Source organism: Sinocyclocheilus anshuiensis, unplaced genomic scaffold, assembly GCF_001515605.1.
Source record: "Sinocyclocheilus anshuiensis isolate Anshui unplaced genomic scaffold, SAMN03320099.WGS_v1.1 scaffold426, whole genome shotgun sequence".
NCBI lineage: Eukaryota > Metazoa > Chordata > Actinopteri > Cypriniformes > Cyprinidae > Sinocyclocheilus > Sinocyclocheilus anshuiensis.
The window spans coordinates 1,457,422-1,485,087 of record NW_015542362.1 but is presented as its reverse complement, the minus strand read 5'-3'; the positions used below and the strand labels follow the sequence as shown (position 1 = coordinate 1,485,087).

At 37.1% G+C, this 27,666-nt stretch overlaps 1 protein-coding gene across 4 annotated transcripts in view; it reads left to right on the top strand.

Moving 5' to 3' along the window:
• Positions 1-27,666, top strand: part of LOC107691957 (5-hydroxytryptamine receptor 2A-like) — a 111,761-nt gene that overhangs the window by 78,850 nt on the left and 5,245 nt on the right. The window contains exons 1-3 of one of the 4 annotated variants that reach the window (XM_016490823.1): positions 12,337-12,522; positions 14,550-14,793; positions 14,949-15,156. In XM_016490823.1, coding sequence (XP_016346309.1) covers positions 14,955-15,156 — 202 coding nt within the window. In that variant the 5' untranslated portion in view covers positions 12,337-12,522; positions 14,550-14,793; positions 14,949-14,954. Of the gene's footprint in view, positions 1-12,336; positions 12,523-12,609; positions 12,659-14,549; positions 15,157-27,666 lie in introns of those variants that run through there. The other 3 variants (XM_016490821.1, XM_016490820.1, XM_016490822.1) reach the window with 3 other exon arrangements.

Genomic DNA, 27,666 nt, shown 5'->3' with positions numbered 1-27,666 from the left:
AAAAGTCTTAAATTCGCCAAAATACGCCACAAGTTCTGTATTTCTAGTCTTTTTTCTAACAGCAGAATAGCAAAGATCTTTGGTATCTGTTAGCTAACACCGCTGACAAGGTTAGTCAGTTAAAATTAGCAGCACACAGAAAGATGCATTGACACAGTTATTTTTTGAAACTTACCTTATTATTATTGTATAGAAATAATCAGTCTTTGTCCAGTGGTAAAAATGCAAGCAGTCTCAGCAAATTCGGCGCACAAATTAAAAAAACCGTTGCTTGTTGCGCATGCTCTCTAACCTTCTGTATTTCTTCTTCTGTTGTTATGTTGCACATTAGCAACACATTAGCGCACTGCTGCCTCCCACTGGTGTATTAATGTCATCGGTTTTGTTGTGGCTACTTGAATATTTTAAGTAAGAGTTACTCATTGCAGCAAGTTGTTTTATTCGCCTTAAAATTAGCTGTTACTTAATAAAACCGAGTAAGTATAACAACTAAGTAAAGATAACTATTTATATCTAAGTAAGGTAAACTATTGGATTTTACAGTGAATACCTTAAAATGTCAGGTGGTAGGGACATTTTTTGGATGATTCTCCAAAATCAAACAGAATATATATAATATGCGCTAGTCCTGATAAAGATGGCATGCAGTCATGATGTGATCGGTTTTCTCAGAGATTTGCAGATGTTGGCATCCTGTTCTTCTGGCTGTCTTCAGCCACCCGTTATACACACTCAGCAAAGCCTTAGGCATGTGTGCTCCAACCTGTGTGTGTGCATATTTTCCGTGATTATTACTATGCATGAGGGGTTGGACCGCATTTCATATTTATTCAAAAGCAAAGTCATTTTTCCCACCACTGACCATGTGATAGTGAAAAGGTGAGAGTTGTTTTTCCTGTACATGAGCTGTGTAGGGAGATGAGCGAATTATGAAAAATACAGTGAAGAAAGAGAGAGAGGCTAAGGCATTCCCTGCTAAACTGTCTTCTTTAGACAGGCATGAAATCAGAAGACGAGTATTATTCAGACTGTTCTTTTCTGTAATTCTGTAAATGAATATAATTTAATTTTCTCTCTGAACCCCTCATGGTTAGTCGTTCCTTTTAAACTCCCAAAAGTGGGGCTTGTTCTCTCTGCAAACAAAAACTTGAAGCCAGTTGAATTGCCTTAAAACAAAACAGCTACTCTTGTCAACCGCTTCACATAGTCTTTCTAATTTACATAGCTGTTTGAAAACTGTTGTCCCCTAAAGGCTTGTTAAAGCCTCCTGAAAGATAAATGATCACAGCCTTTCAAAGAGGCATTTCCTTTTAATTTTTACAAATAATATCTGGCCTTTAATGGCTCGCATTTCAAAAGGAAGTGGATCAGAAATGGGCTGACAAAACAACTGGCTCCTGGGCGTTTAACGAGAGGGCAAAGGTGGCACTAACTTTCCCGTTTTCCCTTAATTGCTTGTCCTTCATTATGTCCCCTTGACACTCGCTTTGCATCTAATTAAAATATCCGATGAATTGCTTGATTGTTTGGGTGCGTAGGATTAGAACAAGAGTAAGTGATGGTGGAAAAGAGCAGCGTCTGAGCGAGTGTGTCTTTTTCCCACAGCTCTGATTGACAGCTGACTGTGGATAAGCTCCTGACGGTTCACCCTGCAGTCCTGTCCACTGAAGGAGCTCTCAGGTGAATGCTGTAAAACTGCAGGTTGAAGGGCCCACAGGGAGGAACAGATGGTCCTTTCTGCATTAATTCCAATCACTAGAGCAGAATATTGATCACAGAATGAGATACTGTAGGATGAATCAATATAGGGACAGTTCTTGTAACTGTCATTTGTAATTACCGGGATAAATGCGAGAATGAGGGAACTGAATGGATGAGAACATCCATAAGAGAATGAGTTTGTTAATGGGTAAGTGAATGAATAAGGTCATCATTGAATGAATGAGTGAGTGAGTTAATAATAGAATGCATTAATTAATTAATAATATATGTATTCAACAAAATATTAATAGATTTATATTTGTTAAATTAATAAGTAATTATTACAATACATTAATGTACATTCAGTTCAGTGAGTGATTAAATTATTTAGACTTATGTCCTATTCATTTGTTGTTTTGTTTGATACTTTGTAAAGTGACCTTGAGATTCTGAAAGGCGCTATGTAAAAATAAATTATTGTTATTATTACCATGTTTAATTAAGGGAATAAGCATGTAAATAGAGGAGCAAGTGAGAAAATACCTATGAAATGTCAGAAAAAGTGAAGAGTGAATGAATGAATGAGCGAACAATTCATATGTTTATTAAATTATTCAATAATATTTGCTACATAAATAATTATTACAATAATTTATTTAGTAATTTTATATTTATAAATTAATGTGTAAATAATTCGGTGAGTGATTAAATTAAGAGAGTAAGCATGTAAACAGAGAAGCAAGTCAGAAAATGAATGAATAATTGTTGACTAGTGTGAATGAATGAATAAATAAAAGAATGCATAAATTAATTGTTTATTCATTAATTAAATGATAAATGATTTTGTATTTAGTAAATCATTGTATATATAACTTATACATATTTTAATTTGAATTATTATAAATTATACATCCATCATTATATAATTAAATCTGTGAGTGAAGGAGCAAGTAAAAAAAATGAATGAGAAAATGTAAATGACTGAGTGATTAAATGAGTGATTCAGTCACTGAATGATTAAATGAGTGAAAAGGGTAAATAAGTCAGGGAGTGAGTCAGTGAATGAAAGAGCATGAAATTCGAGGAACGAGTGAGAAAACAACTGAGTGAGTGATGCTTTTGCGCACTTTATGACAATGTGACCAAATGACAGACATCAAATGAAATTATGCGCATGCTGCATGTTGAATAATGATGAGCAAGAACAATGAAAAGGCTGTTGCACAAAGCTATCTTAATGTTCTTCATTCTTCCACCCTCTTTTCATCCCAATGGTGGTACATTCAGTATTCCCCTGACAGTGTTCATGGAAACTATGAAGGGAGAATAACTCCAGGAGCTTCCTGGGAGCAAACACTCAGAGAAAAAGCCCAGAGGGAGGTTCAAAGAGGTGAAGAGGATGACAGAACGACACAAACCCCGTAAACAGTCTCAGGGACCCTGTTAGCACAAACCATTACAGAAAGCTTTTCAAAATGAGCACTTGCCATTCTTGCTTACTTTCTTGTTTGTTTAGAGGGCAAAAAGACAATACCTGAAAGAAAGAAAGACTCTCGAACCTCCTTCGGTACTTCATTGCCACAAAGCCAAAATCCATACGCTACATTGACACATAGGTGGATGTGTGACCGTGTAACCGAGAGCAGGATTAGGGCTTAATCTTAGCTGCGAAGGGCCGCAGTTGCGGAGAATGGTGTTGAATTCAGTGACATTTGGCTCATCTGTAAATTCAGTTGAATTCAGTTTTTTCACTTCAGCTAAGCTCCAAGCATGCAAGGTTTTCAATGGTCAGGGCAAAGTCAAAAGCAGCAACAGCGAATACAGCGAAACGGCCTTGGTTATGTGTTAGAAATGAGGCAGAGCACATAAACTGTGTCAAAGCCTTCGTGATGATAAATGATTATATGTCCTTTCAAGTGGCTTTGAAAGAACTCAAAGAGATGTAGCAATTTCAGCACTAAAGCAGCCCACTTTTAGTTCCATTTCTTATCCATTTATTTGTTTGCTCGTTTGTTTATTTATTTCTTTATTTGCTGGGTCTGTGTGTGGGCAGTGAAAGCCATTGGATTTGTGTCAGCAAGTAAAGTTTCAGAACAAACAAACAAATCCTAATTACCATAGTCTCTCACAACATTCCTCAGCAAACACACACTCACACGTTTGCGACATAATTATGGTTTTAGGCATCCTGAATTAAAAAAAAAAAAAGTACCAGGATTTGTCTCATGATTCATGGGCGTTGTGATGCCACGGTAATCAGAACAGACTGTGAACGTCCTCCAAAAGTCTGTTCCTCATTTTTAAGATGAAGATTTGGCCTGAGTGCAGAAACAACCATTTATTTGAACTTACAGTATGCATGTGTGCACGGAAGTGTTAGGTAAGGCCAATAATTTGAAATATTTCTTTTCAATTATTTTCTTTCTTGTTAATTAATTATTTATTTCTTTATTTCAAACATTTTTTTCTTGCATTTAATCTCTTCTTTTTTCTATTCTTTAAAATGTATTTTAAATTAATTGGTCACGCTTTATTTTAAGGTCCAGTTCTCGCCATTAACAAACCAGTAACTGTACGACTTTTCCCTCAATAATCTCCTAATTTGCTGCTTATTAATAGATAGTAAGGTTGTTGTTAAGTTTAGGTATTGGGTAGGATTAGGGATGTAGAATATAGTCAAGTACTAATAAACAGCAAATATGTTAATAATAGGCATGCTAATAAATAAGCAACTAGTTAATAGTGAGAATTGGTGCCTATACTAAAGTGTTACCAATTATTTAAATGTATGAATTACACAGCCCTGCAACTGCAAAAATGCTTTCAATCATGTACAGATTTTTAACAAAACAAAATGAAAATATTTCACATTATATGTACCAGCTTTAATACACTTATCCGAATAACAAAAGCAGTCAAATGTCCAACATTTTAGTTTTATTAAGTATTCAAAATGTATCATTTAATTTAAAGTCTGCAAAGGAGTGAAAAAATATGCTCAAATACTCAATTTAATGTTAAAGAACTTTAAATAAATGACAGTTTATAAATAAATAAGCTTTTCTCAAAAATCTGTAATTGTCTGTATGGATGTAGCAGAACAGCAGAAAATATCTGGGTCATGTTTGCATTTTCTTCACTGGCCATAATTCCAACTTTGAAAATCAGGGTTAGGCATAAAATAAGGTGTTTACAATTATTTATACATGTGAAAATCAGCTGAGAATCGGGAAAAAAAAAGTTGTAACCTGGCTACAAGGAAAATAGGGATCATGTTTTTGTGGCTGTTCTTCTGGTTATTAAGGGACAAGAGAATCCTACAAGATTCCTTCACGTTACAAATAGTTGTTGAAAGCAAAAATGCAGTGAAATGCACATCATATTTTTTGAGAAGGCCATTATTTTTTAAATCAACACTCCAAAATTAGTAAGGAACAAGTATTAGATTTCATTAAGCAAAAATGTTGCAGGGTGGTGTTATTTTTAATCATTTAATTTATTATTATTTTAATTAAACAGAACAGGAGCCCTTAAGTTATTTTTATTTTTCCATACGAGAGTCCATTAATGCGTATGGCGGGTCCCTGGCCCCTGCACCCCCCAACACTGGTGAGCGCTTGTACTGTATGTGCGCTTGTATTGATGTGTGTTAGATAAGTCTTTCATTCCCACTCTCATCCTCACACAAAGGCTTGAACCATTATCACAACAATTAACACCTGCCATAAATCACAGAAAGAGAGAGAGTCAAAGAGGGAGATGAAACTTGTCATCTACTGCACCATCTGTCTGTTTCACGCTGATCGATGGATTCCACTCCAGACGTTACTGTTTTTTCTGCCCTTCTTTACAAAAGGATTCATTTAATTTTTCTTCCCTCATTAATCACCCCATTCTGATGATATTGACAGGCACTATTTAATTGCCACTGCTTTTAATAGAACATCACTAAGATACAAGTTACGAACTACCAAAAGGGAAGGGAGTTTTTTTTATATATATAACTGAAGTGTCTCTTTGTTTTTCATTTCCAACAGTACCACTATTATAAAATGAAATTAATTGTTATATTTGATATATACCCATGGTACTGAATGATTACCATATTCATTTGATTCATGGTATTGCTCTCTGATAACAATATTGCAGCACCCTAGTTTTCTCATTTTTGTACAGGGAACACAATGCACATTTTTCCTCTGAGTCTTTCTGCAGTGTAAAACCAATCACTTTTTCATTTCATCCTGTAATATTAAGTGCATAGATGGTCATAGATGGCTAAGAATATCCTTACAAATTAAATTAACTTCACATTTAGCAGGACAATCACTCGGTCATCTTTGGGTTTCTGGATGCTCCTCTTTGAGGCACAGCTACAGGTTGTATGCTTAATGAAATGCAAGATGTCCTTGTCCTATTGCGGTTTTGTCATGCCAAGGGAATGTGCAGGGGGGCATTGGATGCCCTACGACAAGGGCTCTTTGCTAATGAGAATTCATACTCTCTGTTCTTCTGCTGGCCGTATCAGAGGCTTCAGTAACTGGCATTATTGTAGGAGCATCACTGGGGATTGACTGCAAGGACAGCATGAAAGCTGCTCAGTCCAGACAATCTTTGTTTTACTGCAGTAGATGTTAATGGCTGGGCAGGAGAATGTAGTTTGATGGTTCTATCATTCTTTCTAACGTTCTATCGTGCTATCAAATCATATGTTCATACGTTCTATCATATCTATCTATCTATCTATCTATCTATCTATCTACTGTATCTATCTATCTATCTATCTATCTGTCTGTCTGTCTGTCTGTCTGTCATTTTGTCTGTTTTTATATCTATAATTCTGTCACTCCTATCTATCTGTCTGTCTGTCTGTCTGTCTGTCTGTCTGTCATTTTGTCTGTTTTTATATCTATAATTCTGTCACTCATAATGTCTGTCTGTCTGTCTGTCTGTCTATCTATCTATCTATCTATCCAGGGCTGTACGTTAGCTTTTTTTTCACATAGCACTGGTGCTACAGAGGTTGAAAGTTTTGTAGCACAGGCCAAAAAGTTGTAGCACAAGTATAAAACGTCTGTTATCATGTCTGAAAACAAACACAAGTAATGTTCATAATGTTCATCACTTAAACAGGCACTGGTGTTTCATACAGACCACAAAAAATACAAACCATCCCAAAAATTGTTTTTAGACAAAGTTTTCTTAGTTTGCTAAAAATGGAAGAGTGCAGAAACATAACAAAATATAAAATAAAAAAGAATGGCAGACATTTAGGCCAAAGTGAACAAAGATAAAAATCTTTGTCATTATTTTATCTTTGTTATTAGAAAATAAGAACATTTTTCAGGTACAGTATTTAGCAGTAAAATTCAAGAAATTGAATGTACAAATATTAAAATAAAACACTATATACATCAATTATACTTTTTTTAAAGCAACTGACTGATGATAAGTTCATCAGTCAAGAGCAGTGAGTGATTTTTTTCTGTGTTTTGTTGCTTTATTAACATTAAAAGAATAGTTCACCAAAAATGAAAATTCTGTCATCTGTCTTTCAATTCTGGCATATGTGTTTCATTTTTATACCATCATTTACTCAAGTTGTTTTAAACTGAATTAGTTTATTTCGTCTGATGAACATACAAGTTATTTTTGAAGAATGTGGGTAACCAAGCAGTTGCTGGTCCACAGTGAATTCCATGGTATTTTTTTCCTACTGTAAAAGTCAATGTGGACCAGCTTCTTCAAAAGCAGATCGTGGAGACATTTTAATCGTCCACGATCAAAAATCGTCATATCGCACACCCCAAACTACCAAGTATAACAATCTCACACACACACAAACAAGCACAACGAAATCACTTCACACTATTAAGCGGCTGTGTTATGAACGTGCAAAACTGTATCACACGCGTGCTACAGTGGTAAATTTATCCATCGCACAGACCAGTTTTTTCATAGCACGTGCAACATATATGTAGCACTGTACAGCCCTGCTATCTATCTATCAATCTATCTATCGGTCTGTCTGTCTGTCCATCCGGTCTATCCATCCATCCATCATCTATTGTTCATTGTAATAGACAGAGAAGTGTCCCCTCCCCCCAGCTGACTTCTTTTGCTGTATCTCAAGAGTGTTTTTGATCAATGTTTGATAAAGCGGAATAGGCTGCCCACAACATGCTGCAAGGTAGTGCTTCTGAACGCAATCAGCCCCAAGACGTGCATTCAAAGGCCAGTTCTGCCCAGATCATCATCATTCCCCCACATGGCTCTGTGTGTTTGTTCTAGTGAACACTTCTGGATGATTTAATGGGTCAATCAGGACGGCAGAAGGCATTCTGAGGTTTCTTACATCCTTCAAGACCACTGATCCGTCAATCTATGCGGCGTTAACATTAACCCAGGCCACTCCTCTGGTTAAACCTTGCTGTAGAGGCCAGCGTAGTGCTCAGGGTGATGGTGTCTCACTGATTGCCCTTGAATATCCAAGCAGCTCAAGTGCCATTGAATCAGCTTTGCGGAAAAGAGAATGAGGGATTGGGAAACACATGGTTTCATCGGTGAGCAGTGGGGTCACCGGGAGGAAGTGAAGAAACTGAAGTGGTCATTAATTGGACTAGAATAATTCATTTTTTATCTTTTATAGTGCGTTATAATTGTGAATAACTAAAAACAGATTACAGATCACGCAGAGCAAAATACTTCAGCATCACAGTGATTTTTTCATCGGAATGTTACTATAGCAAACGAGCGGCAATTATCATGAGTGTTTATTCAGTGAGGAAAGAAAGACTGATGCAGCGGGTCGGGAAGGGTATGTAATATAAAGACTAACTCAGAAATGATTATAGGATGAAGTGATGCTAATGAAACTCTTAGAGGAACAGTCAGCCACATGGTGCAAAATAAGCTTTCAAGTGGTAGCGTGTTTGTGAGTGTGTTCGGATACAAAAAAAACAGGTGTTTTATAAACAGGCAGGCACATACATTGAGTAAAATCATGAAAAAGCAAGCACCATTCCCACAGAAAAAGCAAGAGGTGTTTCTCTGTTTGATGGAAAAAGAGAAGAGATAAGGAAAGGGAGGGGAAGATACTTAGAGAGAGAAAGCAAGCAAAGGGGGTGAAATTGCAGCCGATGGTGCTCAGTCAAGAGCATAGAGCACCTCAACGGGCTCTTCACCAACTGCTCCTGAAATGTGCCAGAAAGACAGAGATTGAGAATTGAAAAGCTTGAAAGAAGTGAAAGAAAGATGGAAATCAATAGACTGCCAATACATCTCCCTGGATGCCAATATAACCCTCCCACTCCCCAAGGCCTGCAAAAATTAAAAGAAAAATATTTAATATTGCAAGTAGATAGAAAATAATAAAAGCTAAACTGAAAAAATCTAGAGGAAGAGTGCAGTATTGAAGATACCCACACTTTAATTGTCGAAATTCTACTGAATGCAAAGAGATCTCATTCAAGCATTCCTAAAGTCCAGTTAAGGTTTCATTTCTGAAATTAAAAAGAGGCTTTATACTTGTGTATACATACACAATATCAGTTTTTTCAAGCATTTTTATTTCATCATTGGATATTCTGTACACCGAAGCCAGGCTTGGAATTTATTAAATGTAATTTGTTTATGCTGTATGTATTTGGTTTTCAAATTAAAAAATACCAATTTAGCCTTATAAATGAACTATTATACGGTCCCTGTTGTCACTGATTTTTTTCTTTTCTTTTACATTTTCTACTAAGCAGTGTTGTCTTTAGAATGGAAAGAATTGTTAGAATAGGTTTTAGAAGCTCATATCTCTCTCTTTCCCTCTCTCTTAAAAACACGTTTTTGAACCGATACACAAAAAAGCTTCATTTTTGCATCAGAACAACATTGATAGTTTCATCCAAGAGAACACAAAATTTTGCCACCTCACACTGAAATAGCTGATTATGAGTGGTTGATTGCTGATATCAGAGATCCAGCCTGACCTCATGCATACATTTACAGAAGGCTTATTTTACTTTTTTTATTGGTAAATATATATCATTTGGAGATGGGCAGATGTGCTGCTCATAGGCATGCCAATGGCCATTGTTACAAAAGAAATAGAAAAATGCAGAGTTTCAAATGGAATGCAAAAAGGACAAAGAAGAAATCCCAGAATGCCATGCGTCGACCTGTTCTTTGGAATTTGGTGCCTTCGTTTTCTTCCTTATATTAGATGCATTTTGCTGTAGGCACAAGCATACGTGAGCTGTTAACCCTGGAACGGCATTTGAAAGGAAACTTCTATCAACCGCACCAGTTGTGGTAAACAATAGCAGGTGCATTTTTAAACGTTTTTGTTGTTGTTGTTGTCGTCACTTGTTTCTCAGATAAAACCTGTCCACATATTCACTCATCCAAGAAATCATCTAATGAATGTGATTGGTGTTCCTATCACACCTTAAGACTTTCTGAAAGCTTTGTCTCACAAAAGTGTCAGAGTGACTGATGCTAATCCAAGCAAGTAAAGCACAGTTTCATGGTTCAGAGAGGTTTCTCATGCTCTCAAATATTTAGTTTGTATGTGTGTGTCTGTGTTTCTGAAATAAATGAACTTTTCCATGACATTCTAATTTATTGAGATGCACCTGTATGTGTGTATTCTCCTCATTATTAGCTCTTTATGAAACAGTATCGATTAGTTATTGATTTCTGCCTGTTAAATGCACATTAGCAGTCTGGCTAGCATGTGACTAGCATCTGATTCAAAGAAAAACAGGTGGATGAGCAAAAAGCCATGTCAAATGGTCCTGTAACCAGCTTACTGCGAGTCTAAACCTTTGTCACAGAGGATCTGTTCCAGAATATCCAATGTGCAGGAAAAACATGCTGCATGCTAATTTTTGAATTTCGATTTCTGTATTGTAAAATTACAAATAAATCATAGAAAATCACAAAAAAACAAAACAAAGGCTTTCTCATCTTTTAGATTCTATAATTGCCAAAATATTGCAGGAGCAAGAATCTTATGCCTGATTTAGTGACTCCTGTAACAGCCCTCCCATATTAGTTGAGTTATTATCTGAATGACCTTCTCCAGCGATGTGAAGAGCAGGGCGAAATGGACATATATGAATAGATTTCAAATCATTAGTCTGGGTTATCTTACAAAAGCAGATTGTAGAGACAGGTAATGGTCATGTACCGCAAGCTGCAGATGAATCACTGTATCACTGTGGAGAAACATGTAGCCTAATGTATATGTGTATAAAAAGACAAAAATATTTGTTGTTGTGTTAAGGATGTTTAGTGATTTTCTTTCAAAAGCTTGCCCTAAGTATTTCACCCTGCTAACTGCAAAATAAAGTGAAAAGAAAAGGCCAAGGGCGGGAGTTAGCAGAGCAGTTCGTGTTTAGCTGTTTAGTTAAATTAGTCCAGAAATGGCTTCTGTTCCGTAGAAACAAGTTTTCGCTTCTTATGTCACGTTTTTTTCCCTACCAGGATAAATTGAGACTGGAGCTTATCTTCTGTTCCATTAAAGTGCTGAACTGAACGGCACTGAGCAAATGGCTTTTCAAACCTGCTGGTTACTTTCTTAATCTATAAACCGCTATTCAGCCCTACGGACAAAAATGATAGTCTCAGTTATGAAAAGCAGTGCTGAGTTAAACAGAACAATAAATTAGGAGACGTGAGAGTCTTCTCTGTTGGATAACAATTGGGGTCCATTTCGCAACCACATGCCGAGAAGAAATCTGGATATGCATATGTTTAGCGCTTGCCCATTGTGTTATTAGGATCCTCGGGGATCCGTGTAAGTCTGTTTATTTGTGCCAGACCCCACGCACACATGTGGCTACTCTCGCTCGCCTGATTTTACGTTTCATTTATATCACCAAACAAAGCGACTGGGGCCGTAATATTAGATTTGTAATTCCACAGACGCACACATACAGATTCCTTCACTTAGTGGTGCTGTCAGAGTCACTCAATCTAATCTTAGTCTCGCAATGCCTTGCTCTATTCTTCATTTGTCTCTGTTGATCTCGGTCAACAGCACCAGGACTAATGAACTACTCAGCATTCATTTCTTGTCCTTATTTCACACATACCCACACACATACACACCACTCAGATTTAGCTAAGGAGAATATTTAACCTTTCTGTCAGGAAGCAAAAGGGTTTTTAAACTTTTCTTAGTGGGTGGAAATTTTAGTTCCCTCGGGCAGGTTCGTCCGCCCACGATTCCCATCATGCAAAAATAATTCTGCATTTCATTTTCCAATTCAAATATGAAATGAGACAACCAGTTCTAAGAACACTTTCATGTACAGTAGGTCAGTGTCTGAAACACTCTGAGGCTGAATCATATTTTGTACCCATTTTCTATTGTCTTTTTGTCTCTTTTTTACCCCCATCCTATTCAAAAAAGAAAACATGAATGTTTATTTGTGGTTTTGGTGGATCATAAGGGAATCTCGGAATGCTTTGGAAACATTTCCCCACAATGAAAGCATTCCAAATGAACCCAAATTCTAATCCAGTGCTGATCGTTTCCAGATGAAAGATTTGAATCGCTGGAAGGTATTTGAGCATTGTCCTTGTTTTGTGTAGTCGTTCCATTTCATGCCAATTTATCCCAATTCACAACTACTTGATTGGCTTCTGCTGAGGATGCTAATTACCCATTGTTGGAATGCAGAATCTCACTTAGTTTGTGAGTGCACTCTCATCCGCTTCATTAATGGATGATGAAGAGGTGTCTGAAGGGAAAAGAGAGCATTTGAGAGAGAGCAATAGAGAGAGAATGAGAGTTGGAGAGACTAAGATTAGGATTCTCATCAGGTGAGCCACAATCAGCTTTGTTAACTCAGAGTTCATCTTTCAGTGTTCTTTTCATTTAAACTGTGAGGTTTTGGCTTGTTTTTGCAGTTTTCCAATGTATACTTTGATCCCATAGTATTTGAACACCTCAGGGTTGGTAAGGTTTTTAAAGAAGTCTCTTATGCTCACGTAGGCTGCATGTATTTGATACAGTTTTTATTATAAAAATTATTTTATTATATTTTAAAATGTAATTAATTCCTGTGATGGCAAAGCTGACTTTTCAGAAATCATTCTAATTTGCTGATTGGGGTTAATACTTTTGATGAATAGAAGGTTCAAAAGAGCAGCAGTTAATTATTTATAATCTTTTGGAAGATTCTAAATGTCTTATTCGTCTTTTTTATACCAATTTAATGCATCCTTGCTGAATACAAATCTGACCCCAAACTTTTGAACTGTAGTGTGAATATTTCTATGTAAGTGTGTGGTGTCAAAATACTTTTTGGGCTCACAGTGTAGTAAAAAAAATGCTGATATTGTTTTTTAGCCTGCTTCAGCCCATGGTGTTTTTTTTTTTTTTTTTTTTTGCCCAGCATCATGTTTCCCAAAGGAGATGTTCTATTCTTTTATAATGGGATGTGAATGGTCATATTAAGATTCAGAGCTGACTGTAAATTCGAAGTCTTGTGGCTTTTATGCACTTTCCTTGAACCTGTATATGACTGCATTTAGGGTGCTCCCGTTTTTGTGTATGTGTGAGGAGAATTCACAGGAAGTGATTATCCGGTGATTTATTTATTGTAGGGCCCTTTTACTTTTTGCTGTTGGTTTGCTTTATCTGCAGTCTCCAGAGAAGAGGTGAACTACCGCGGACTCTGCTGCATCTGAGGAGCATTGCAATTTTGCTCTCTATTTAGATGCGGGGAAACATGTCTGTACATCAGAAAACTGCTGTCCCCTGCAGTGAATAAACCTATTTCTTAGCATTGTAGAAGGAAACCGGGACAGGTTGTGTCATATTTTTCTGTGTGACTCACATTTTCTATCTATAGGGGACAATCTCTACAGTTTAGAGAGGAATGGCTTTGTTTCACCTTGATTTACTGATTCATACTGCGGTTCTTCTTTTCACCTTACTTTCAATAAATTGCAATTGGTTGAGGGAACCAACCAATATTTCCATTTAATGAAAATAAAGCAGATAATCTTAACTTATAAAGATAAATATATTGAAATAATCATCTTATTGATCTGGTAGTCATGATAAATGACAGCCATTGGAGGAGTGGAGAAAGTTCTCAACTTACCTACAGTTAGTGCCTGCTTTCTCCTAATTAAAACATACGTGGTTAGTTGTGGGCCACAGAGCACTGTGGGTACTTGTTATTCCCACGCACGTAACGTGCCATCAGTCTACACCTACTATAATGCACAGCCTAACCGATGGGGTGAAAATTGCAATTACCGAAGCTTATTAGACATCGTTCGGTTCAAGCGCAAAGTGACTGGCTGTATGAAGTGACAATTACCCACTTGTCCATCACGATAATAATGACATTACATCACATTACCTTTGACAGGTGTCTTGTGTTATTAATACCAGCTAATTTAATGATGAGTAACCTCAGATTTGGTGAATTATTGCCCTCGGCAGGGCAATGCAACAGGTTCGCGGAGACCCAGATTGTAGCATATCATTTTAACTTGTGAACTCAATTACCCTCTATTACCACAGGGAGAAGGCCACCATTGGTTGCCCGAAATGGATGGATATTTCAGTAACTGATCATTTGTGCTTCCTCCAATATTATGATGGAGATATTCTCACTGTGACAGTCAATTCAACAGTGCTGTCATTCATTCTTTAGGCATTGTACTGTACAAAATTATCACAACCTTCAATTCTGTGACTTTGATTCCTGTTATTATTTTATCTGAGTAACTGTAATTTGTAGTTCTTTTATAGTGCCTTTTATCTATGAGTTTATCTTTTATATTTTTTGGTATTCATTGCTCTATTGTGTGTCTCTCATTGTGTTTTACAGATACGGTTTCCATGAATAAGATCCAGAGCTAGAAACTTGCACCAGGAAATGCTATGGATATCCTCAGCGCTGTAGATTTCTCCTTCACATAGCATTTTGAGTGGATCACTTCAACGTTTTTGAACTTCCAAACTCTTCTTCCTGTAAGTGGCTGTCAGCGGCCGTGAGTGGAAGGAGCTCAGATTGATACAGGGTGACAGGAAAAGACATCAGAAGATGGGGGCACCTGGCGGGCCAGTTCGGGGTGGGTTTAGCTCTACGACATCCTCCCTAGACCTCGTTGGCTGGATGGTCTGGCCTGGGAATACCACCGTGAGCCTGAGCCAGAGCCTCTTCACGATTGACTACAGCTTTAATCTCTCCTCCTCTTCTTCATTCTCTCCTCATGGGGTTGAAAAGGAGTCAATGAAGGAGAAGAACTGGCCAGCCCTGCTGATTCTTGTGATTATCTTTCTGACGATAGGAGGAAATATTTTGGTTATTTTGGCCGTGTCGCTGGAGAAGAAGCTGCAAAACGCAACAAACTTCTTCCTGCGATCACTTGCAGTGGCGGACATGCTGGTTGGCATCTTGGTCATGCCTATCTCGCTCATTAACATCTTATATGGTGAGTTTAAATTTTGATGCCATGGACCCCACATATGACCTTCCTGAAATACAAAAATATTTATCTCCATAAAGACCTATTTATAGTCTTGAAAATAATAATAATTATTATGAATATATCCAAAACATTTTGAAATATTTAAATGTTTTATTTTACTATGTTTAATATCATTAATATCCAATATTGTATTATTTGTATTTATTTATTTACATTTTAACACTACTTTACTTTAAATTTTTCAGAATTGCAATTTTTTTTCTGACATTTAAGGTGTATGACTGTGCAAATTAATTTTAAAATAGTGCCTCTATAGTAAGTTAACAGGGTTTTCCAGTCTATTGCATCTGATGCCATGGACCCAAAAATATCAAGATTTCCTTCCTGAAATATAAAGAATATATAAATATAAAAAATAATGTAAATGATTCCATATATAAAGACCCATTTATATTACAAAAATAGTGAACATTATGAATATATGTAAAACATTTGAAAAGATTACAAAAATTATTAACATTTATTTATTTAAATAATGTCAATTTTACTCTGAAATTTTCCACAGTCGTCCTAGTGCTCCGTTTGAAAACTCCTGATTGAACATGAAGCTCATATTTGCGTTGGACAATTGCTGTGTCCCAGTTCGAAGGCTGGATCATTCGCAAAGGCCAGGAAGGTTGGACTGAGCATTGTGAAATGGGACAGTCTAGCCTGCGAAGGATTGATCTTGTCACCGATCAACTGTGACAGCTGCCGTTGGACTTTTTTGAAAGTGATATTAAACTGTCTGAAAACTAAAACAGGGTTCAGAACCTGTCTAAATATGCTCCCCTTGGTCCATTCATTTATATAATAAGTATAAATCATCTATAAAATCGCGTCTCAGTAAGATATGTGAACATGTAAACCTCTTTAAAGATTTTTTTTTTTTACATTTGTATATTAGCATCATTAGATATTCAAGTAAGCTGAAACCCAATACTTAAATTTAAAATTGTAATCCAGTCTTTTCTCTCAAATAGTCCTGTCATCATCAGTGTGCAATGAATCTTGGGATAGCCTGGGCCATGAAGGATCCATCAGTTGTATCCTTCATTGCCTGGGAAACGAAGGTTTGAAGGAGCCTTTGAATCGGGACTGCCGTCGTCGCACCGCGGTGATGCAGTCAGTCTTCAAATTTAGCCTTCGAATGATGCAGCGTCTGAATTGGGACGCAGCTAATGTCATCAGGTTTTGCACTTTGGAGTGGTGTATTGTGGGTAAAGTATTCCAGGTTGACCTATAGGCCAGTGTGCATTGACTTTTAGGGTGTATTAAAATGCAAATGGGATGCAAACTTTTAAATAATGCATATAGCATCACGAGAAGCCACACTTCCCGTAATATAACTTCAGTGGCATTTCCCTTTAAGACCCAGGGGCTTTTTCACTGGTGCGAGGCAGTCCTTCTCCTCCAAATAACACGGCTCATTATACAAATGACACCATAGAATATACCCTGGTTAAATAACACATTTAATTGGTCTCTTTCCACCAAAACTCAAGAGATGATAACTTCCATTTTGGAAAAAAAAAAAAAGTTAGGGTTTAGGTTGATTTAGTTGGGAGACTGTACATGAGTTTAATTATGTATGGTACAGAGCACTGACAAAGTTAGAAAGGAAAGAGCCAGAGGTGGCAAGATTTAATAGCTTTATAACATTGTATAGCGTGAAATCTCCCTTCACGGAGCGAGAGAAAGAGAGAGGCAGGCGGTGGGGTGCACATTGAGAGAGACAGAAGTTTGTTTGGCATTGCTTTGCTCAGAAGCCCACAGAAATATCGCCTGTGGCAGAATTCAGATCGTTTTCCAGTCCAGCTGCCTCTGAGCAACTGAGCTGTCTGCTTTAGAGTATTTCTGGCTCTTGCTATCCATACAGGTGGCCACACTGTCCATCTCTCCTCAGCCATGGGGGAGCTCTTTCAGGATGCATCGCCTCACCAATCTCTGGACATGAGTGGGTTAGCTGAGCTCTCTTAGACTCCCTTCATATTGATTACGGATGATGTCCTACCTTTAAATGATCTTAGTTGCTTGTCAGCTGTAGATAGTGCACATGATGAGCTTGCATTTGTCAGTTCGAGAGGAAAGGACGTTATTGATCACAAAGAGATATTGATCAGTACAGCAGCCTGCAGACCCTCAGAGCAAACAGAGCATCGGAAAAGAGGCGAGTGGAGAGGGAGAACAAACGGTCATGGATGCATGCACGTAGATTGATTAGATTTTTTAAATATTTTCTATTTCCTATTATTTATATTTTCCATTATGTTGTATGTTGTACCTTTTATTAGATTATTCTTTATAGTTTTTATATTTCTATAGTTTATAGTCTTTATAGTTTTTACATTTTAGTTTAGTTTTTGGGTTTGTTATTTTAGTATTTCACCCTAAACTTCAGGAAGCCCGTTGTCAGCATGGAATAAAAAAAATGAATTAAAAAAAGTAATTGGTTCTTTTACACATGACTTTTTCCTAACAATTCTGAATTTGTATCTTACAATTCAGACGTATTTATTCACAGTATAAGCTGATGTTAACTATAAAGATATAACTATGCGAGATATAAAACTCGCAATTCTGAGAAAAAAGTCTGAATTGTGAGATATAAACTTGCAATTGCAAGAAAAAAGTTGGAATTGTGAGAAGTCGCAATTACCTTTTTTATTTTTTAGTTCTTAACAAAAAAACAGAATAACAGAAAAACAGAATTGCAATGTCATCTGAGAATTAAGAGAAAAAAGTTGAGATGTAAACTTAGAATTAAAATGTAAACTCAGATGTACATTTCTATCTTGCAGTTCAGATGTTTTTCTCCTATTTGCAAGAAACAGTCTGAGTTGTGAGATAAAAATTGCAATTAACTTTTTAATGAATTTTTTAAATTCTGTGGTGGAAACAGGCTTCCACATAAATTAAATGAAGTTGAGAAATGTCTTGACAACTAGCTAAAAGTTGATTATTATTATTATTATTATTATTATTATTATTATTAAGGTTTTACTTTACTATTTATTTTTATAGTATTTTAAAGGCTTTTACTATTTTATTTTAATTCAGATAATGTTTACTTTTATTTCAAGTAATAAAAAAATATATTTTTTTATGGTTTTAGTTTAAAAGTGGAAAAGTTTTTTTCTAAAAACTGGCCTGGCTGTATTATGCATGCCAGGCCAATAGTTGGCGATGTCACTTTGTAAAGAAACATGCATTGCATCCTGTGCACCAGCGTTAATTTCGTTGACGAATAATTTTGGTAATAATTGTCGTCAATGACATTTTTTTCCACCGACGACAACGAGACGATAACAAAACTCTTTTTGAATGACAAAAACTATGACGTAAATCTATTGACATTTTCGTCAACGAATAAAAACGAGACGAAAATGTTAGGGAGGATCTATTTGGGATGAGATTCATTCAGAACGAATCTGCTGCGTGGTTCGGAGGTTAGATGAACCGGCGGGATATAAGCTAAAATGCACTTGCTGCACGTCGGTCCGGTTTTCTGAGCGCAGACACTATACACACAAAGCGCGTCTCACAGCGTGCGAGTACTCTTTCGCGTCGCATGAACGGAGAATTACACACAAAATGATGTTGAATTGTCCGTTTTGATGCGTATTCATGTAAACACAGTGGATTACGTCTTAAGTGAACGTAAACAGTAGGAAGAACGTGTATCAGTACATTGCATCCATTGCAGCTGTGCATTCGTTTTTAAAGGGATAGCAGCCTAATTTAGTTGCTATTGTCCAAGTCATCGATGTTAATCAAGTAACAAAAGAAAGACCGGAAATCACGCACTGCTCTTGACTGAAAAACGTTAGTAGCCTTGAAGATTAATCTAAATTTATTTATAGAAATAAATGTCTGCTTGAAAGAATGAAGAATATGGTAAACAAGTTACTATAAAGAATGCAGAATTAGCCTATATAACCATTGGTATTTCATTAAAAAGTAGACCATGTTCTTGTTCTTTGTGAGAAGTGGTTTTATTTCATTTTAACATAAAGGCATGTTGTGTGTCACAACAGTTAAATCAGTGTCTATCATGATAAAACCTTAATATCAAACCTATATATAATGAGTTTGGAAATTTTAGAGAAATGCTTAATAAATGCATTACACTGTAACTAAACCCATTAGATTGTAGCCGACTAAATTTACTGTAGATTTAGTTGACTAAAACTAAAAACAATTCAGATGACTAACATATGACTAAAACTAAATGGCATTTTAGTCAAAAGACGTTTTTAGTCAAAAACTTAGTTTTAGTTTTTGACTAAAACTAAATCAAAATTTGCTGTCAAAATTAACACTGCTGTGCACACACGTTCTTCTACAGAGTGACGAATACAAACAAAAGCTGTGTCTCATTTAGAAGGCTGCGCCCTCCAGAGGTCGAATCCTCTGGCGGTCGCATCCTCTAGGATGCGTATACGAAGTGTCCTCAACCTAGAATGAAATGAGACTGCCTTCGTAAGACATGTGGAAAAGGAAACCGGAAGTATCACGTTGCTATGCCAAAACATTTAGAGCGTCTTGCGCTCTCACAACACTTAAATGAAGGAAAATAATTTCAAAATTTGGAAAGTAATTTGAAAAAAAAAAATGCTTTTACTTTTATTTTTTTCAATGTTTGAGGAGCTGCAGCATACGTACAACAGACATCTGTTAAAGAAAAAAAGGAGGAGGATATTTAAGAACAAAGTTTATCTGTTTTTACCTGAGGCAATTTAAGGTACGTTGTAAACACCACATCTGCGCTTGTGTGTACATCTGTCGGCGCCAGCATTTTTCAAATTAACGATGGTTGTTTACGGCGACGCAAAGAATTGTGGGTTATCTGTAGCAGCGAAGGATACACCTCAAGCATCCTCCGAATTCCTGTGAAAGAAGGTCGCATTTGGAGTGTCCTAGTTGCTTTTCTGAAATGAGACAGCCTCGATGATGTATGCAGCCTTCAAATGCAACCTCCGGAGGGCGCAGCCTTCTAAATGAGACACAGCTAAAGACTATCCACCTTTTTCTTGCCGTAAAAATGGGCCATTTGTAAATTCTATGGGTCTAGCTTCCGGTCTCATCCGCGTCCAGCTATTTTTAGCTGTACAGAACAGCTCCTTTAGCTGCTTGATATTGAATATTGGTGTGTCTTACCATATTATTTTAATGTATTATCTTAATTATGAACACACTGGTTTGTAGTGCAAACAGTTTTACCATTTACTGCACGTTGTTGTTATTCTCATTATTTCCCTATAGCGGCTAATGAACTGAAAGTCTCACTCATAGGCTTACTTCCGCATTGAAGAAAAAGGTGGATAGAAATACAAAGACTCCTAAGGTTCACTCCTATACTTATGAATGGGAGAAACTGCAATGCGTGATTTGGCGGGATAGTCCCACCTTCTAAATGAAAGAGCCAATCGTTGATTGGTAAAGTCATTGCGTCACTGCAACGGCCGTTTGAAGCTCCGGTTCCCATAAGCCTTGTTCAGACTGTCAAATCCGATTTTTGTGCAAATCCGATTGAAATCCGATCATATTTAGATAGTCTGAACGGCAACGAACTACATGAAATGCGATTTGTGCAAATCCGTTTCGAGCTACAGTCGTATATGTGGTTTGGAATCCTATTCAAATTGCATTCCTGGAAATCTGTTTCAGTCTGACCGCTCAGATTAGATTTAGCGTAGCTTTTTCACGTTCTCACGCCACGTAAAACATAAATACGTCAGACATTTTTGTAGAAAACAGTCTTTGCAGAAACAAGCGTGTGTTGTTGCGAACTGTCAAAGTCAAGCGGAAAAAGACCATATACTGCTAGTATACTCACCTCTTTGAGTGTTGAAACAAGCGGAGATGGCAGCACGGAATAAAGTCGCACATTCCAGCTTCCTGCGTTTCTGATGCTGCCTCATAAAATGAAATCCATAATAATAATAATAATCCAGCACGACGGCAACATGCTGTCATGTCGTAAGACAATATCTGTATTGCAAACTGTATTGCTGTTATTGTTGTTTTTAGCGTAGGCATAACAACGCAACGGCATTGTCATAGTAACCAACGCACATTCAGTAAAACGAAAGAGTGCTTATGGACACACAAATCGGATATTAACAGTTGCGATACACTGTGTGGACAGTCAGTTATTCAAATCAGATTCCATCCGGATATGCACAAAATCGGATTTGGGCTGACAGTCTGAACGAGGCTATAGAAACCTGAGGCTGCCCAGCCGATGCTCATGCACAGTCATAAGCACGTTGGAAGTACGCATGCGCATTGGCTGGTCTAGCCAGAAAAATAGGATTTTTAAACGCTATTTGAGCATAAGAAACAACATTAATGGGGCCGTTCATTTCAGATTTTGTTGCTGATTTGAAATATGTAATTTAATCGCGAGTTCAGCGAGCAGTTTTTGAGATCTCAGAATTCCTCCATTCATTTAGATAGGACTTGATCTTGTTTGAGCTGCCCGAAGGTGTTGCAAATATGGCGGCCGAGTGAACGGACTTTCCTTGAAAGGGACTTTGATACAAACGCTCAAGATGGCGAAAACATGCATGCACATGGCATTACCATTTTCACATGTTCTTATTTTTGTAGTTTACACAGAGACGATAACAGTATCATTTAAAAAAAAACTTGCATTTTGAAACCTATTTTAAAGTGCCCCTATTATGGGTTATGAAAGGTTCATGTTTTGGGAGTCCCCAACAACAGGTTGACATGCATGCAAGGTCAAAAAACATTTTCATTGTCTTAAAATATGCGTTTATTTTTACCTTATTTGCTCAACGACTCCCAAACGATTCGCTCAATGATTCATTTTTCTAAACCCCTCCTTTGCGTGACACTAATCTGCAGTGATTGGTCCGATTGGTCAATTTCATTTCCATTTCATCATGCCTGTAATGCCTGATAAAGCAGCGTTTGTGAGCACAGTGCTGCTTTGAGTACACCGTTACTGGGGAAACTGCTATTTTTACAGCTCCAGAAGCAGCACCTAGTGGCAAAAAATTAATTTGCATTTTCATTCAGACCAACACGAAAATCGACTGATGGTCAAGTTTTCCCAGGTCTGCGCATTTCATTCACTTACAGCTGTGTTACACACTGCATGAAAGGTAATTTTCAAAAATCCATAATAGGGGCACTTCAAAATTTTCAAGGCCGCCAAAATGCTGTTATGTTTGAATGGCCAGAATGCATAAAATGTTTCCTGTTTTTAGTTGAAAACTGTATAAACACTCCCTTAGTTAATGACAATACCCATACTCTGGCATGCACAAAAACACAGTCCACACTGAAGTGTTTATAAAAACTCAAGCATGCACTCAAATACATGCAACCTTTCATATACAGAACTGAGACAAAATAACACCAACCTTTTGGGTCGTGCCCATACATTTCTTGGGTTTCGGGCATCTTACAACCAGAGGACAGGGAATGATATACCCACCTACCCTCCCCACACACACATAAGCACACAGATTGAACAGATAAAGATGGAGTGGAGGGATTCGGCGGCATGTTGTCATAAACAGTGAGCCTGTGATGGCCATTACCAGCAAGCTGTCAGAGCAAAATATCATCAACTGTTCGAATGTGTAAACGTGTGCTCTCCACACCCACATACGAATGCTTTCACGCTCATAAACTCAGACATGCCTATGCCTACACACACACACACAGAGACATAAAAATAGTTTTCCACTGCAGTGGATGCGGCAATGATGGATTTCACACTCCTAATTTAATTTACGGTGTCTAATAGCGTGTGCGATTGTGTGTGTTTGGCGGGGGAGTGTACCATGTATGTGTGAATGAGCTGGCATGTGACTTTCATAAGATATAGCAGTCTGACCTTGATTCAGTCTGTTTAATCTGTGTTAAGTTCCAGTGCATCATCTCAAAAACGGATGAAAAATAGGGTGAGATATGGGTTTTATAATGGAGTGGTGTGGCCTGCTCACATGTATTAATGTCTGGAGTAAGCATAGAAACCATATCGCTGAGGATCAGCGAAAGACGGACAAGGAAAGAGCGAGACAGTGCAGTAGGAGTGAAATCAGAGAGAGGCATTAGTGATTACCTCTGGGAACATACAGTGGCAGGATATGTTTAAGATGATCTATATACTGATACTCAGCAGCTACGATGGTGCTAAACCGATAGACATCTCACAACTCAGACATCTGTTTTGCGTCAAAAGATTAGTCCTAGGCCTCTTAAGGTTGTTTCTATTTTTGCTGCTACTCTATTTTCCCCTAGTCTGTTTTCTAAACTTATTTATATGTATTCATTATTTTATTTTTTGTTTTTTATCTTTGCATTTTATCCATGAATTCAAACATTAACCCTTAAACTTCAGTAATACAATGGTTACAAATTGCAATGGTTGTACATTTTATCTTAATTTTATTTATTTTTTTATAACTGTTATTTCATATATATGCTTCATCAAAGCCAGTTGCTGATTGTTACTGCCTTGGATGTTAAAATAGATCATATTAGACACATATATTTTTTAATTTGACAGACACTTTTAGGCATAGCAACTTAAAGTGCATTCAAGCTACATATTTTTGTGCGCATGCATGTTTCCTTGAAATCAAACCATTAATCTTGGTGTTGCTAGCACCATAGTCTAGCAGCTGAGGTACGGGAGCAATATTAGTTATTACACTTATTAGAGAATCCACATTTATCATTGAGTGAAGGCATGTGTGTGAAAGCCAAGAGGTAAGTTGTTCATCATGGATGTCTGAAAATTGCTGAAAGAGCCTAAGGAGTTCATTACCTTTCAGTTATATCAGTGATGTACAGAAAGCAACAGATGATTTTTCATGTCTCTATAGTGTTCCAACTCTCCATCTCTGTCTGCACTGAGAGAGAACTTAATCTACTATACATGTAAATCAGGGCTGAGTTATCAGTTGTTGCAATTAATCAAAGCAAGATGCAAAGGGCCGTAGGCAGCTGGACCAATCAAGGGATGAAAGACAGTTAAATCAGAGAGTATGTGTGTGTGTGTGTGTTTACTATAATCAACATGCAGATGAAGTTGCATGTTGACATGTGAGGAAATGTTGACCCCCATGCCATGTTAATTATGTTTCAACCCCGCAGTTCTTGGTCTGCCTCATAAAACCACACCAATGCCAAGGTCATGGGTTTGTTTACTGGGTAACACACATGCTGGCAAAATGTTTACCTTGAATGCAATGTAAGTTGTTTTGGGTAAAATCATCTAAAGAGAGATAAACACAAGTTATTAAAGAGGACATTTTTTTTTAACTGTTAGATCAGTTACTTATTTTATAGATCAATTACACTTATAAAGGTTCCAAAAGGAGTTTTTCGGAGCAATGCCATAGAAAAACATGCATGGGTTCCCCAAAGAACCTTTAAGTGACCAGTTTTTAAAATAATACATTTTCTTAGTGAAGAATATTTCAATAATCTAAAAAAAAAAACTTTTGCTCTACAAAGAGCCTTTTGTACTAAGGAAAGATTCCATGATGTTAAAGGTGATTTATGGAACCCTTAATGCCAATGAAGAACCTTTCTTTTTTTAGCGTTGGGTGACATCATGAGACTTAATATAGCTAATATATTTAAAAAACTGTATTTAGAACTTAGAATTCTTAGAAAATTGTTTACTTTTATTTATTAATTTTTCATTTTATTTTTTTTTGATTCACCAAAATGGACTGTTCAACAAATGTATTCATTCAAATAAATTGGACTTCCCAACACTAAATTAACCATGGTTTTATTATAGTAACAGTACCCTCTTTTTTTTTTTTTTTTTTTGCGAATTAATTACCATTTGTAACCATAGTTTTACTACAAATTCCATTGTTATGTTAATTTGTGATTACCATGGTTTAACAATAGTAACCATTGTTTTTGGATTTATTTATCATAACATCATTGTTAATTTTCGGTTGTGTTGTTGTCTGCCATAGCTCCCTCAGTATTTTAAATGTGATGAGTAATCGGCCGCTACTGTTAACAGTTGCTAGGAGTTTAATTCTTAACTATTTAAACAAAAACAAAACTACAATTACTCATTTACAGATGATACTGACCTGCACTTGACATCCTAAACAGGTCAGTAGTTTGCCTCTCTGCCCCACCTAGGCACTTCCACTCCATTCTCGAGTCTCTTGCATTGATTAAACCGTGCGTGAGCTGAAGAATATCATTGTGAGTCACGACTATCTGATTCATGATTTATTAGAGCTTTATTATCAAATGGCAAATTTGGAAATAATCGCTTTAGTACATTCGGCAGGCAATTATGTAATAATAATTTTTTTTTTTTTTTTAAAGGAAAAGGAAAAAAAAACAGGGCAGCCGGCCAAATTGGCAGCCAGGCCACCGGGAATTCTCCCGGTTCTCCCGTGCCTCGTACTGTATCTGTGATGTATTGTGATGACTACTTTTTGTTACTCCACAACACTGGCTGTCTTTCTTTCTGCCTGCAGGAATTAAACCTTCATTTGAGGCGTTGAATCTGACCTAATTCCTTCACTTCCCGCTTTATCTCTTTCTCTCGTCCCTAATTTAACCCCATAATCTCTAACCTCGCAGATCTGCTGCTGTAATTTTTTTCTCATTTAGGAAAGGTGTAATTGCATGTGCTGTGGGCTATTTCCGTGGACAGCAGAACATGATTGGGACCACCGCAGAGATACGGACAAATAAACGAGGAGAGGAAAACCCCTCGCTCACCATCTGTGTCAGAACACTTGCTGGTCCCATACTGGCAGAGAACTGTGTTATCATTCATTTCGCTAACTTGGCAACAGACATTCCCCTCATCTCCAGTCCTGGTGTTCTGAGTTCCACAATGCTGTCTGGATTTGGACCAGTCTCATTCAGCCCATGATTGGAGTGCCTGCACTTGCCCTGGGCTTCAATAAAACGTTAAATTGACAGTGACTCACACCTCATGTGGTGCTAATGTCGTCCGAACCGTCAGACATGCCCCTGTAGACCTTTCTGTAAGAGTATCTGACCCTGCATTAGAGCATGTCCTCTCTGAGGAACGTTTTAATTTTGCCACTTCTGTCACCTAAAAGCCTATCAATTTTGTATTACAGGTAATATTATTTGTTCCCAACTCTTGTTTAGTTCAAGGTTTGTGGAACTAAAATTTAGCAAGATGTTGAATATTAGTCTTCCGAAACTCTTATATCTTTTTTTAGAGCTAAAGCAAACATCACTATTACTATTGATGGCACTATAAGTTGCACAGACATGAATGCCACCTCAAAATATAAGGTTTGGGATCTTTTATGGGATATTTTGATGTGGGCCAGTTAGTATCCATCTAATACTTAGAAACACTCTAGAAAATACCCTGGCAACAACAACATCTTACACTCTTAAAAATAATCATTCTTTATTGGCATAAAGAACCTTTAAAGGGTTAGTTCACCCCAAAATGAAAATTCTGTCATTAATTACTCACCCTCATGTTGTTCCAAACCCGTAAGACCTCCGTTCATCTTCGGAACACACATTAAGATATCTTTGATGGAATCGTTTTTTTTTTCTTCTTTTGCGCACAAAGTATTCTCGTAGCTTCGTAAAATTACGGTTGAACACCTGATGTCACATGGATTCTTTTACCGGTGTCTTTGCTACGTTTCTGGACCTTGATCATGTAAGGACACTTGCTGTCTATGGGAGGGTCAGAGAGCTCATGGGATGCATCAGAAATATCTTAAAGGGTTAGTTCACCCAAAAATGAAAATTAGCCCATAAATTACTCACCCTCAAGTCATCCTAGGTGTATATGACTCTCTTCTTTCAGACGAATCCAGTCGGAGTTATATTAAAAATTGTCTTTGATCTTTCAAGCTGTTTAATGGCACTCAGCGGGTGTTGCATGCATCAGTCCAAAAGCACTTAATTAAAATACACCCATCCATAAAAAAAAAAGTGTCTCACACCGTCACACGGCTCCGGGGGGTGAACAAGGCCTTCTGTAGCGAATCGATGCATTTTTATAAGAAAAATATCCATATTCAAAACTTAATAATCACTTTAATCTAGCTTGCGCTCACTGTTGTAAACGGAAGCAGTTCCGGGCGGATGACGTATGAGGTCAGCTTTGCGCATGCGCCGCTCAGAAGTGACGAACGCGGAAGTGCAGGGGAGAAATCAAAACTAAACAACGGTCACTAATTAGAAGTACAAAACGAGGATTTATAAAAAAGAATGTCGGATGATTTCGATATAAGCCAAGAGGAGACTGGTTTTTATTTGCTAAAGTAAGGAAACTTTGCTTCCTTTGCTCCTGTTAACAAACGTTGGTTTTCACGAGACTCACCAGCGCATGTGCAACGCTGACCTCATACGTCATCCGCCCGGAACTGCTTCCGTGTACAACTGTTGGCGCAAGCTAGATTAAAGTGATTATTACGTTTTGAATATGGATATTTTTCT